The sequence below is a fragment of the Solea solea genome, chromosome 5 (genome assembly GCF_958295425.1).
Source record: "Solea solea chromosome 5, fSolSol10.1, whole genome shotgun sequence".
NCBI lineage: Eukaryota > Metazoa > Chordata > Actinopteri > Pleuronectiformes > Soleidae > Solea > Solea solea.
In genome coordinates this window covers 21,064,854-21,079,670 of record NC_081138.1, presented here as the reverse complement: position 1 = coordinate 21,079,670, position 14,817 = coordinate 21,064,854, and the positions used below count along the sequence as shown (strand labels likewise).

Sequence of the window (14,817 nt, the reverse complement as noted above, 5' to 3'; positions counted from 1 at the left end):
ACTCTCTCTCTCTCGAGTCTTACTGCTGCTGTTGTTTTTCCACCTGTGTGGGTGTTCAGATCCTCCAGGCGCTGGGCAGGTCCTACCATCCAGGCTGTTTCCGCTGCGTCGTGTGCAAAGAGGGTCTGGACGGAGTGCCTTTCACCGTGGACGTGGAGAACAACATTTACTGTGTAAAAGACTACCACACGTAAGGAGAATGTCTCCGCCCGCGGCACTGATTAAAATGTGATACTGCAGGATTTGGAACTGCACAGACACAAAATGAAGGATGCTCCCTTCTGCTCCAGTGGCTGTTATTTAATTGTTTTGTTTGAACTGGTATAGTATAGTAATAGTATTTTAATTGGCAAATAAACGTGTAGAATAACAATGTGATTTACATCACACAGACACTGATGTTAATGTCTTTAAGTTATAGGCTGTTTGTATCATAATTTTCACACAACGATCAAAATATCGATTTGGTGATGTATCGTTAATTAATAAATTAAGGCACTCTAAAGTAAACAGTTCCTGCCAGTTAGTACTTGATGTCTCAATTGTTCAAATGAATGAGGGAAACTTGGGTGGAAGTTACCTGGCTGAAAAAGAGGGAGATTACAGCGGAATAATTGTGGCGGAAGCTACGTTAAGAGATGCCCCATCCACGTTCAGTACATAGACTTTATGCACTTTATTCTCTATGTTGTGAATAAATAGAGAAATCTATTTTGAAATGTTGTTGTCTTCCGTTAGACCGAAATCGTGATGTATCGCTACATGATTGTCTTGCGATATATTGCTTATTGCAGAATCGTTGTATTGTGATATTATTGGTATGTTGGTATATGTATCGCATATCGTGAGGTACCCTGTGATTCCCACCCTGATAGCCATCAAAAACAAAGTTTTTTTATTGATGGCAATTGAAAATTTTAACAAATTACAATCTCTTAAGTTTTAATTGTCTTTTTTTGTCTCTTTTTCACGACAGGGTTTTCGCTCCCAAGTGTGCCTCCTGCAACCAGCCTATTCTTCCAGCACAGGTCAGGAGCCTACATGTCATATACTTTAAGACCGTCATCAGCAATGAAACATGAGTCCATCCTGGTGGAACAAATAGACAACAATGTATTGAACTAGACACCAAAATGAAATGTTAAAATCTTAAATGTTAAAAAGAATAGCAAAAGGGTTACATTTCAGTTAACTGTCAAGACATCTGGTGGTGGTATGGATGAGGATTACGCGCCTCACACCAAGATCACTCACATTTTTATTAATTATTCATTATTAGTAGTAGTTTTATCAATTTTAAACATTCAAATTAGTGATATCTCTTATTTGGAAAGTGTCTAAATGGATTCAACACGTGGCAGCTCACAAGAATCAAACCTGAGACCTGTCAGTTATTGGACCATCACTTTACTGAGTCACTGGACTGATGTAATGTAAAGGTCTTCCTCTGTGTTTGTGTCACCAGGGCTCTGAGGAAACCATCCGGGTTGTTTCTATGGACAAGGACTATCATGTGGAGTGTTACCACTGTGAGGTGAGTCAGCATTCTGCCACTCTACGGTACATGAGAAATGGATCTAGTCTCACGGTTGCAAGACAAACTCCTGTTTTAAAGCCTTGAGGTTTGTCATTTGACGTTCATGCTTACGATTCAACTCTTAAGGTTGTGTCCGACATCCAGTGCTCGACAAATTTATTAGACCACCTCTCAAATCTCTCGAAAGCTTGTTTAAAACTAAAAACGTTTTTATACCCAAATTTGAGCCGGCTCACTGGGCTTCTCTGAGAAGTCAGAAAATGAATCAAGCTTAACATTCAACCACTCAAACAAAATATAAATAACTATAATTTACACACATAATACACACATTCACTCGTTCCCTTAAGCACAGTGAACAGTGGGAAATAGTTACAAATGGTGTGATGGGACTAGACTTTGTACTCGTGAGGGTGAATCACTTCTCTGGTGGAACGAAAGACACACACAACACACTCATGCGGACAGATAACAATTCAAGGTTAAAGCACAACACCGTGACTCACTGACAAAGCACATTCCAGCATCGAGCGCTGGACTCAGCTGGGGACATGTTGCTTAAACCGGACTTGTGACATCCCAGTCGTCACACGGCGCATGTGTGATTGACATTTCTTGCCACCCTTCAGCAATTCTGAGTATCTTTACTGAGTTGTAAGTACCAGAGTTCAGGAACAGGTGATTCCCTTTTGTCAACACAGGCGGAATAACACCTGTTAAATTCTCAGGATGGCTTGCATTCCTCCACTTCGTGGAAGTGGATAGTATGTTGTTATGTAAGCAGTGGGTTAATGATTCAGCCGACCTCTGCAGGACAGAGGAAAGGCAAAGTCCTGAGATTAATCATCCTGAAGAAGGTCCATCACATGGTTAACAGAAACATTTCACATCAATCAGTCCATTTTATTTGACAATGCAGAAATACCAACATTAAGTAAAGAAAATGTAATAATGATTTAAGTCAAATTAAAAGGGGGATTGAGCTGACTAAGTTTGAGGGTCAGCTGCAGAAAAGGAATTTAAAGGTTAGTTTTAGTCTTGATGTAAAGCCTTTAACTTAATGTGCTTGTTTTAAAATGTAAAGGACATCTATTCCGGAGGAAAGAAAATGTACATTGCTGATCAGGAGATCCAGTGAGATTCACATGTGTAGCCTGAGAATTTATGTCTCGCATACAGTATGAATTTTTTAGCAGTTTCTGCGGGTCTGAGTCATGGTGGAAGCGCAGTGGTCAAGTCGCTGCAGAGTGTTCAGCCCCGTAGCCTAGAGCCTCTCATCCCTCAGACGTGCCGAGAATTCCTTACCATTCATTCATAAAGGCATGAAATATGTATACTGTTTTTGCCACTGTTTTTCCTCTAACCGACACTGACATTAAATAGAGGTACTCCAAAAAAGACAAGCACAAGACCACAAGTCAAGATTGTGGATTGCTGCTCCAATCTGGTTTCATTCATAATGACTGAAAATGCCACAGTGTCATTTTAGTTTTGCTGTGAATCTGGATACAAACTTCAGTGTCATGATTCACGACAGCACCTGATAGGAAATGATCACTCTTGACTCCATCATCTACGTCTGTGTGTGGGTGTTTTATGGCAGTGATCCACCTCTGCCATCCTCAGGATCTTTGGTGATGTGGTAATATGCTCTCCCATTAGTATGCTCCCAACTGCTCAGCATCCAACCATCCATCTTCCTAAGTCTGTATAAGTATGTATGTAAACTGTTCCCGGTCACAATGGCATTGGTCACTTTATGCTTCTCCCTTGCCTCCATCAGTCGTGACGTTAAACGCATCACTCTGTGGGTCGCGCTGGAATGTTGCTACAGCCACAAACACTGTTATACTGAGAAACATAGAAAGGGTCGTGTGTGTGTGACTGGTTTAATCAGCATTTTGTGTACTCATTTTACAGTGGTTTCAATGTTTCGGATATTTGTTCATATTTTAAGAGTAAAAACCAGTGTATTTGTGCATCTAGTAATGTTTTTTGTTGATCCAGGTTAAAATCTTCACAGTTTAGTGTAAAGTATTGAAATTATACATGTTGGGATAAAGGTCTTCCTCTAAAATGCCTCCCTCTGGTCAAACACCAGCTACTACATTCAAATTTTACCATTGACTATTTTAGTCCATGCTTTCGTCACTTTTTTCTCGGCCTCTTGTCCAATCAGCACAGGGCTAGTTGTCCCAGACTCCTCCCCTCAGCACAGATCACCCTCACTGTTCCACTCTCTCCCTCCCTCAGGGCAGAGTAAGCTGCAGAAGAGGGGCTTTAGTTACACTTTAAAAGTTACCCCCTATAGCTTTAAAGGTTCCTTTTTATCCTCGAGTCAGACTTAACTTGTTTTCATAATGTCCCAAGACTAAACTATTCCTTTAAATGATGATACACGTGCACACATGCAGGTTCGGTTGTTGATTGTTTGATTGTCTCTGTGGCCTGTTCACGTTTCCGTCTTCATGTCCCTCTTTTATCCTTTTTCAAGGACTGTGGTCTCAAGCTGAACGACGAGGAGGGCCACCGCTGTTATCCACTGGAGGGACACCTGCTCTGCCACAGCTGCCACATCCACCGACTGCAGTCGCAGGTCCCGGCCCACCCGCCCCCCAGCTACCCCCTCCATGTCACTGAACTGTGAGCGGGAGGAGGGTGGGCAGCAACCAAGCCCTACCTCCCAGGTGATCCGGGACAGCATTAGTGGGCAAAAAAACAAAAAAAAAGCCCTCATGCCCCCTCCAGCAATTCCAGGGACACACCTGTGTGGGCCATGTGAGCTTCTGCTCCTGTTCTTAACTGGACAGCCAGGTCGTGGCAAACACACTTAGTGCAGCTCCCACTACATGTCCTGCTGTCATATGACAAGGCTGGGAAAAAAGGGTCCTTCTCCTTGTCCATCTGTGGTCCTCTCCCCCCCCCCCCCCCCCCCCCCGTCCCTTCGGGTGTCTAACCCTGAAAGCCAACACGCCGGCTCATCCAGAGGCCCCTGGTGACGTCACACCTTCTGACCTCTGCACATTCATCAAAGAGAGGGTTTTTGTTTTGTTGCATTCAGAGGAGAGAGCACAAACTGGTCTCTCTCCTCACTTCCCTCTTTTCCCAATTCCTGTGCTCCGACTGAAGCAGTTCACCGCAGTGTATTCACCAGTGCTGCCGATCTCTGCGGCGGGAAAGGCCAGGGAAACCAGCCACTACATTCCACTGCCGGCTGGACAGGACAGGCACCAGGGAGATGGGTATGCTGTGCCTTCAGAGCGGGGGGAGGGAGGGGGCGGGGGCCCTCCCCGGTGCAGCTATTAGCTAACTTTAACACTGAAATGTAGCCTGGCTAAAGAGTATGCAAAGGACACCTAGCATCCTGACACAGAGCTATGAAGACTGTTGACTCGTCATTCCTAATCTTGCACCACCCCAACAAAACAGATGCACCGTAGCAGCACAAGCTCAAGGACCGACTGACATTCCACTCAGAAATCTTAGACAAGACCTTGAGAGATTCACAAGTAGTGTCTTAATTAATGATTATATTATGACAGAAAAAGAATTTTTTTTAGATGCACATAGATTGTCTTTTATATATGAATATATATTTTGCAGATGTTTTCCACATAAGGTCCTAGTTGTAGAGTCTCTTTTTTGTTGTTGTTGTCGTCGTTGCTGCGCTCTGGATGTGTTCAGAGGTGAAACACGCCGTCTTTGAAGACTTTTGGTCTCTCGTATCATTTCTTGTCCGGGACACAGAGCCTCCTCGTGTCCGTCAGTGGGTCAGAGATCCACAGGCTTTTTAAAGAGCAGACTTGGCTCAAATGGTATTTGCCTGCACTCGTTTAATTCCACTTTGAGTACTTGTAATGGTCACTTCTCAAATTTGGCAACAGATCATTCATTTCACACAGAATAATCCCTCCCTCTCTTGACTGTGGGCAGCTATAACATACACTGTCAAATAGTTCTCAGTGCTTATATTTGAAGCTTGAATCTTATTCTAAAAATGTTTAAAAAAACAAAGCAGAGTGGAGAATAGTGAGAACAGCTTTATTGACACAGGCTACATGATTCTGACATAATATTTCTTCCCCAGACATCTTAAAGGAATACTTCACCGATTTGCATTTAGCTTTGTATTACTAGCATAACTGTTAGCAAAGATGGCAGACACTGTTTACGTTCTGGAAATGAGGGCCCGTCCCCCTAAGAGTGGGTCTAATAAAGTGCGGAATTAGCGTTGCCCACTTTAACCATCCCCCACTCGTAGGGGGACGGGACCTCATTCCCAGAACGTAAACAGTGTCCGCCATCTTTGCTAACAGTTACGCTAACAGGACCGTGTCACTGGTGGGCACGTAACAAAGAAAAGAATGAAGATCTTTCTCAACTCAGGGGAAACAGAGGTAGGGAAGCACAATTTTCCAAAAACGCTACCCCTAATTCTAGTAATACAAAGCTAAATGCAAATCAGTGAAGTATTCCTTCAACAAATTACAGGCTTGAGCTTGGACCTTAAGCATTGTACTTATTGTAAATTTCCTAAGTTTTAAAATATAAGTAAAAGCAAAGTACGAGTGAATAAAAATTTGTTTCGCTCTACGTAGCTATGTCATCTGGGAGGATGACTTAAACATACGGACTAATTAGCGTTCTAACTATAGATACACATCACATTTTGGATCACACCTGGTATTTACATCTGTCCTGAGCGATCCAAGAGTTCACACCTGGCATTCATTTGCATCCTGGATGTGTCTCCTGTGACCACATGAGATTTACTCCGGCTTCACGTGCCCTGTATTTTAAATACACTGATGTCATGACTGTTTGTGAGAACTAAGATATGATTTAACGAATCTGACTGTACAAATGTGTAAGTTGTGTGTGTGTGCGCGTGTGTGTGTGTGTGTGAGAGAGAGACTCTGCGTATGTGTGCGTATTATGTGCAAGAGATGCAGAAGAAGAGAGGAGAGTCAGGAGAGGTTTGAAGGAATCAGAGCTCCACTCGTGTCGGAAAATCCTGTGAAATGATTAGATGACGTCAACCGAGGGACGGATTGTGTTCATAGACGTCCGGGAATGTGACCACATGCATTTTTAAAACCACATCCATGTGGAATTGGCAGCATTCAGACTTGAATATGATCGGATCACTCGAGACAAATATGAATACCAGGTCTGAGGGGAGATTTTTCACAACTTATTTTGATCCTTTGGACGAATGTGTCCAAAAATTCATCACACTCTTCGTCTAACTCACAAAATGAAATTCGGACTTCACGAATGTGGTACTCAAAGTGGAAGTGAAGCATTACATCATTTGCAAATACCTTTTGTTTCGGGTCTGTTTTTGGACACTGATTCCTGGTGTGTGTGTGTGTGTGTGTGTTTTTGTCCAGTTACTGGTTTTGTCACGTGAGCACTGAGAACAGTGCATTCCTAAGAGGAACATCCACTTAATACAGAACAGGTATGTTTGTTTGTCTCACTCTGGGGCCTGTACCATGAAGTGAATTCAGCTTGGGGTCGGGGTTATCCGACAATCTCTGAGCCCGACATCAGACGTCCTGATGCTGAGCAGCATAACTTTAAAATTGACACTGTGGGAAACGTTTGAGAGATGTTAATTACAGATGACACCTGGTTTAGTTTTTACCATCACACTGTCTCCTCGTGTTATTCTGGGCTGCAGAGATGGTGTAACGTCAGCTGTCGTGTAGTTATTTGGCGGCGAACTCTATTTGTTTGTCTGAAACGGCCAAAGGATTTGCTGGGAACAGTTGTCTACGCTGGGATCCTGTGGGAGTGATGATTTGCTGGGATTAGGCTGTTTGACGGTTTTTAATCTGATCCTCTGAAGTTAGCCTTACAGCCTAGGTTGGCCTGTTAACGCCAACAAGCTCTGTGATGCCAGTAAACCTGAGTTAATCCCGGAAAACAGCTGTATAACCCTCTAACTTCACTGCGTGGCACAGGCCTCTGATCTGACATGAAGTCTGCTGTTGTGGTTTTTTTTTTTTTTGTGGGGACGGTCCTGAAAATCTGGAGCTGCTGGTCCCACCCAAGTTTTCAAGAAGTCGTCGCTGAGTGTTTGTGTGTGTCTGTGTGCTTGTATATTCCAGGTAGAATCACATTTGTATGTGTGCAAAACAACACATACATGAGACAAAAACTCTGAGCCGTGGTGGTGCTGGAAGAGTCGTCTCAGCCCTTTGTGTTTAAACTGGGATTGATACGATTGAGACTCAATAACTAATAATTAACATTCACAGTTTTAAGCCAGAATTAAAGACGATGTCGGGAATTTCTGTGGGGGGGGGGTTAAGAACACACTGTGTCATTCCTGCACTTAGCCAAGTCAAAAGTGTGTATGTACGTGTGTGTGTGTTTTAGTGGCAGGGCCATGTGGCACATGCACCTCACTGTGTTTGCCGGACAGCACAGCATCCAACACAGTGGCCCCTGCTCTCTCTGTCCCACTCCTGTGATGGTGTTGACGTCGCTGTCTCACCATCGCGTTCTTTGATCCACACATTTGCTCCTAACTATTGGTGTTTGTTTGAACGTATACAATCTATCCGAGTTCACACATCTTGCAGTAAATGTGCTCCAGTCGCTCAGAAATGAAGTATCCTTCCCCAACTTGTAGCAGACTCCACCTGGTCTGGTTCTCAAGGCAATCACCAACAGTTGGGTGCAAACACTGGAACCAGCTCTTATTCTTTTTATTGTAATACTGTAATTGACACAGGTGTGAATAAATACTACTGAATGTGTCAAAGACAGGGACTGAAGCAGAGACTGAATGCTGGGGTCGCCACAGGCAGAAAGTGCTTTTTTTTTTTTTTTTTTTTTTTTAATATAACCTGATGTAATGAGATTGTTTCGAATGTAATAATGATTAGCGTGTGTTCTCCTCTCGGTTGTATATTTGTAAAAGCAGAAAAAGGAAGACGAGGACTGCAAACTGTTCGTGCGACACTGCCTTTATCGTTGGATTTTTTTTTTTTTTTTTACCTCAACTTTGTACAAGGGTTCTGGTCATATCATGTGTGCTGTACATGAAGAATGAGGCATTTTTCTGGACTTAACTGAACAATATATCGACACCTGAGAGCAAAAACTATACGAGACCAGAGTGTATCACTTTTAAAGATGTCTTAATTCACCTGTTTTAAGAGTACTACTTCAGTTTCTATCGCATAGCACACAGCTAGTTACCCTGTACATAAAGAGGCTAGTTTTTCTTTTTTTCTTTTCTTTTTCTGTCCAACTTCACTTGGAGAGAGAGAGAGAAGACGTTTTATCCTACTGTTAGTTCCAATAAGCACATCTCAACACCTGTCACACATCTTTTGTATCTCTAAATGTTTTTGATTACCTAGATGGTTCATAAAGGAAACTAGATCTATTTATCTAAACATGAAAAAAAAGTCTAAAGTTATTTAATGTATTAAAAAAAATCGGGACGTATCGTTTAACTGTAGATGACATTATCTGCTTTTTCAATAAAGTGGTTTTGTAGCTAACTGCAAAAAAGAAATGTCAATTTTCTTTACCGTTTATTCTGCTTATTTTTATTCTTTTGTCAAATCAAGACCTAAAACACACACACGGGGAAAAGAAAAGAACAAACAAACAAATGTGTGTGTGTGACTTTGGTTCACAGATGTAAATACAGGAAGATGCCACAGGCAGCACACTGTTGTTTCTGCAGGTGAGTGAGTGAAACCCATGCTTTCTAAATGACTGATACCTGGCTCAGTCCCCAGGAGACATCAGGTGAGACATCGAGTCACCCGGTCTCATGAGTTATAGGAAATAGGTTGGTTGATAGACAGGCTCGTGGTAATTAGATGTATGACATAGCTGTCATAAAAAGAGTGGAGGAGGAGGAGGAGGAGGAGGAGTGGAATGAGATAAGGAGACATTCACAGTGGCTGAGGGAAGAAAAAAAAAGCCCCTTTCTCCATTCTAATCTCAAATTTCAATAACTGAGTGCACCTGTACTTATAGGTCACCGGTGCAGAGATGAGTTTAAAAAAAGGAGATGCATTTTGCGAGGGCGTACATGAAAGTGCAGTCTGCTGGCTCTCTGGCTGAGCGCTCCTGTGGACGGAATAGTGGCGTTCACTGTGAGGAGCTCGCTGGTGTTGGTTGACAGCTCCATGAGTTGGGGCACAAAGCATCCTTTATGTGAGGGAGGGTTCCACCCTGTGATTCAGTGAGCAGTGTGTGTGTGTGCAGAGGTAGTGGAGCCCCCCAGGGACCTGCTTTGAGGTGAGCTCTGTTACAGTGCACAAAAGAACACCTTCCCTCTGGAGCACCCAGGTTCCTGCGCTGCCAGGAAATGAGTGGAAATATGCTCACCACAGGATTACCTCATACGCTCGCTGTCTTTGGTTACTGACAGTTTGTGCACTTCTTGCAACAAAACTTGTAGCCTCTGGTTTGGCTCTCCCTGTCCGACTGAGCTGAAAATCACCCATAAAAGTCACATAATAATTATGAGGCTTTTTCTATCCATGTTTTTTTTTCTTTTCTTTTTACAGGAAACAAAGATACACAGATGAATCCAGAGCAATAAATAAAGTAACTAAACCACTGCCAGTGTATCTACTTGACACGAGCCTCTTGAACGAGGAGTAGAACGTCTTCAAGAGAACTACAATCTATCTACAACTTCATGACCTACAGAGAGAGAGAGCTCTTAATCTTCTGCTGTGCAAGACATTAGATTTTTGTTTCTTCTGCATGTCGTGCATCTGTCTTTTTACATATGGAGCCTGGGAGTAAGAGTTTAGAGTTTAGAAGGAAGGGGGTTAAGATTTATATAGACAAGCAATTCATTTTTCTTCTGCTACAAGTCTAACGTGTGACATAACAACTGTATTCAACCTTACACAATCTTATTCACCACCATGTTGTTTTGAAATAACAAAGACATTTAGAATTTTGGCAGCTAGCTAATGACATTAATGGGCTTCATTAAGGGGTTTCTGTGTGTGTCATGGTGGCACCAGTCATAGAAATTAAGGGGGTTCTCACATAATCCTAACTGCAGAGTGTAGACTAATGTAAGTAATGTTTACAGGGGGATGCCTTTCACCCTGGGGCCCAGGCTATTGCCCTTTTGCAATGCCCCAAACATACTAGTTATGAGTCTCTTCACAAAACATTACTACTGTAGACATTTAAAAAAAATATGTTGTAAAAATGTTGAAAAAAATTCAAATACAGCTGATTAAAACTTAACAGCAAAAGTGTTTTACCTGAAACAATGCTCCTCTGAATTCATAGACCTCTGTCAGTTTGGTTGCTAGTAAATGATGATTAAAAGGAGTTATTTAGCAAAAGGGTTTCAATGACATTTACTTGCACATTTGTTTTTTTTAGGCATCATCATTTTACATGTTTAAACACAGTTGAAAACAAAGCCACAAGGGTGCAAACCAGCCACAAACAAACACTTCAGTCCCCCGAGAAGTGCTCCACTGCACTCTGATGACATCACCACACTGACAATGGACAGGTACTTTTAAAATCTTGTTTCCACTTATGTTTTCTGTGCTTTTTCCTGTTTTATTTTATATTTTAGAAACTTACAGTATAGGCCTATATTCTTCTCTTGCTGCAGATTAGTTGACTTCCTGTCATTCTCCCACCAGCTTGATGACATGCCCCGCCTTCATTAATCTCACCTGTGTTCAATTACCCCTGTCGCGTTTAGTTTCCCCTCATCATTCAGTTCCTGCAGTTTGTTTATTCTCTCAGTTTGTTGTTTTTGCCATCAGGTTCTTGTTTCTTTTAAAACAAAAACTATTGATTTTAGGTACATTTTGACTTGTGACAGTAGAAATATAAAATGTCTGTGTTTCTCCGCTCGTCCCAGCTTTGTCAGATCAACAGGGTTTAACAAAGGAAGACATTCTCACGTATTTTCCAGACACTCCAGACCAGATCAAGCATGTGAAGAGTCAAATCATTCACTTCGGGAAGGTGGAATACAGTATTGAAAGGCTCCTGAGGGGACCACATGGCAGAACAGTGGCTACCATTGTTGCCTTCTACAGCCAGAAGTTCACCAGTTGGAATCCCAGCTTAACTGAGTGCTGCTCTGTCTGTAGTTGACATGTTCTCCCCGTGTACATGTGGGTTCTCTCACGGTGCTCCGGCTTCCTCCCACAGTCCCAAAAACACTCAGGGGTGAATGTGAGAGTGAATGTTAATCTCTATATGTTGGACAGTCCGGGGTGTATCCTACCTTCATCCTACATCAGCTGGGATTGGCTCCATCCACCCCCACGACCCCTCATGTGCAGGATAAAGAGATAGACAACCAATGTGTGAATGTTCTTTAGGACATGGAAAATTAGTTTTCAGCTAAATCACCTCCAGATAATGTGTTCTGGTGATAAAACGCACATCTTTTATCTGTTTTTGGCACCAACGATGTCACTGTCACAGTCAGAAACAGCAGATAATTTTAACTCTAACTGTCACTCTGAATATTATGATATTCTGTATCAACACAGGCTGAAATCAGTGTGGGAGTACTCTCTTTTTTTTTTGTCTCTAGCATTGTGAGGCTGAATGAGAGCCAGATGTCTGTCAGCATATCTGTACTTATGTGTATTCTGGAGAAGCTGTGAGGGGAAAAAAAAAAAAACACCCACAGTGGACGATCAGTATTCAAAAACCTAGACTGATAACCAGGTGAGTGAACAAGGGCACCAACAAGTCCAGCTGTCTGGACTTGTTAGTGTGTTAATGTGTTTTCCTGCAAAAAATATTGTGAATTTTGTTTGTATTTTAATAGAATAGAATGTTTGCATGGGTTATTATTGTTTCCACATGAATCCCAAAAGCTACTGTATGTGTTTCAGGATTAAAGCACAAATTAGGGATCGGTTTTGAAAGTAAAACATGAAGCCTGAGCATCAGGGGTCAGCTGGAGACCCCTACAGCCTCAGGGGAGTACTACTGACTTCCTATGCTGCAGTAGAACAAGCTCTGCCCACGTACTTAAGTTAGTCTTTATATAACTCCAGTAGTCATGGGAAAAATGAAGCTGGGCTTGACTTGGAGGCTTTTTTTTTTCTTGCTTTTTTTTAGGAGGATTTCTGTATCACTGCTGTGAATGGCAGCCCCAGAAAATGGACTGGGAGCACAGGACGGCCCATCCACAAATTGGGAATTGTGGTATGTGTGTCGTGTGTGCAGGGGTCATGTGTTTGCATGGCTAATGTTTAGTCCGAGGAGTTATACGTTCCTTGAAGGCTCCGGCGTCTGCAGGGAGAGTAGGATTGTTGGATGCATGCACAATACAAGCATTCAAGTGAAGTTCAAGTGAGAATCAGAACTGGCTGCAGACCCACACGCTGCTCTCCTGCTTTAAGGCTGTTCCCGAGCTTGTTTACGAGATGCTGACCCTCGAACGGCCTCCGGAGCTGTGGCTCATGCACGGTGAATGTGTGTGTGTGTGTGTGTGGGGGGGGGGGGACAACATAGTGTACTTCATCGGTTCAAAGAAACACCCCTCCTGTTCTAACCTTGAGTCTGACATGACGTGAACTTGTGACTGCACAGTCAAGAAGTGGCAGGGGGGGTGGCTGAGGTCGTCATAGCAACCACTGCACTGGGACAGGTTGGGGGGGACCCCGAGGTTCAGTCCGAGGGGCACTTCTTCAACAGGCCCAGAGGTGGAGAAAAAAAGAAGAAGGAGAAAAAAAAAAAAAGACTGACAGGCCCAGCCAATAAAGCATGAAGTGGAATGTGAGGGGATGCAATGCCATTGTTCAACAAACATCTCAGGAACGCATACAGAGCCGTGCTCATGCTTTCATGCTGCCGTTTGATTCTGCAGTCCAGTGAACCCAAGCGGGTCCTCGTCTTGCCGACCTGCTGCGTGTTTATTTCAGCCTCACACACCTGGCTCAAATGCAGGAGCAGAGACATAACTCTGAAATTGGTTCTATTTCATATCAAGTGTCATATTGTAGGCGTGTAACCAGTGTAACCAGCTTTTTTTTGTTGATGCAAAAATGTGTCAATATTGCTGGCATTGCAACCAATCTGATAAGAGAAAGACTTTTTTTTGTTTTGTTTTTCTGGATGGTTGTACTTATAAAAAGAAATCCAGGACCAGACAGTGGGGAGGCTTTATATTCTCTCACTTTTTTCTGTGTCTGGTTTCCAAGCAAAGAGATGAAAAGAACAAGTTAGATTTGAAGTAAAGTTGTTGCCTGGCAACAGCATTGAAAACCCAGCAGTGTCTGGGGGTCTAGGATTTTTTTTTCATTTTTTTTTTTTTTTCTTCTTCTTAACTTTGCCTTTGTCCTCACCCAACACTGAGTACACAGACACGATGGTGGAGTATGTTATAGATCTGTGCATCGTGAACAACAACTGTCACATGTTGTGCTCTGTGATCTGTTCCCTCTCATTACATTCAGCCTCATGTTTACTAGGGGAAAAACAGGCCGTGGGTCACAGGGCCAGGTTTGCTGCAACATCAAGGAAATTCATTAAATGATGCATTTTAATGTTAGTGCCAATGAGGACAGTGCACATTCTGTTTCATCCAGCTGTTTGTTTTTCACTCTAAATGGGTGATGCAGAGTCTGGGGATTTGTGGTTAGGAACAGTGCAGATAAGTTGACCTTTGATCCTTTGTTCCCCTGAGTAAATGGTAGATTTCTGCTCCCAGAGTGACAACAATTTACACACTAATGCCACCTAGTGTTGCGTTACGAGTGAACGTTTGACCAGTGCTTTGCATACACACAGGTCACCTAAAAAGTGGTAGAAGTGGCACCTGGGGTGGTCTTCTGCTGCTGTCGCCCATCTGCTTCAAGGTTCCACGTGTTGTGTATTCCAAGATACATATTTAGTGGTAATGAGTTGTTGCTTGTTTCAGTTGCTTGTCTATAATTTTTTGAACCAGTCTGGTAATTCTCCTCTGACCTCTGGCATCAACAAGGCATTTTTTCCCAGAGAACTTCTGCTCGTTCTCTGTAAAACCCCAGAGATGGCTGTGAGTGAAGATCCCAGCGCATCAGGGAGTTTCTGAGACACTCAGACCAGCCTGTCTGGCACCAACGACCACATCACAGTCACTTTAAATCATCCTCTAAATGATTCTGATGCTCGCCTTGATTATGTCTAAATGAGTTGCTGATTGGATGTTTATGTTAACAGGCAGTGAAAGGGTGTACCTATTAAACTGGTGTTTAAATCGTTTTGCTGTGGAATTGTGTTGAGTCATTTATTTCCAGAAATTTAAT

At 42.7% G+C, this 14,817-nt stretch overlaps 1 protein-coding gene across 1 annotated transcript in view; it reads left to right on the top strand.

The window, feature by feature from the left end:
• Positions 1 to 9,060, top strand: part of wtip (WT1 interacting protein) — a 29,612-nt gene extending 20,552 nt beyond the window's left edge. Inside the window, exons 5-8 of the mRNA XM_058629860.1 lie at positions 60 to 190; positions 977 to 1,028; positions 1,466 to 1,534; positions 4,032 to 9,060. Of these exons, the coding sequence (XP_058485843.1) occupies positions 60 to 190; positions 977 to 1,028; positions 1,466 to 1,534; positions 4,032 to 4,184 (405 nt within the window). The 3' untranslated portion in view covers positions 4,185 to 9,060. The remainder of the gene's footprint in view (positions 1 to 59; positions 191 to 976; positions 1,029 to 1,465; positions 1,535 to 4,031) is intronic.
• Positions 9,061 to 14,817: the final 5,757 nt, after the last annotated feature.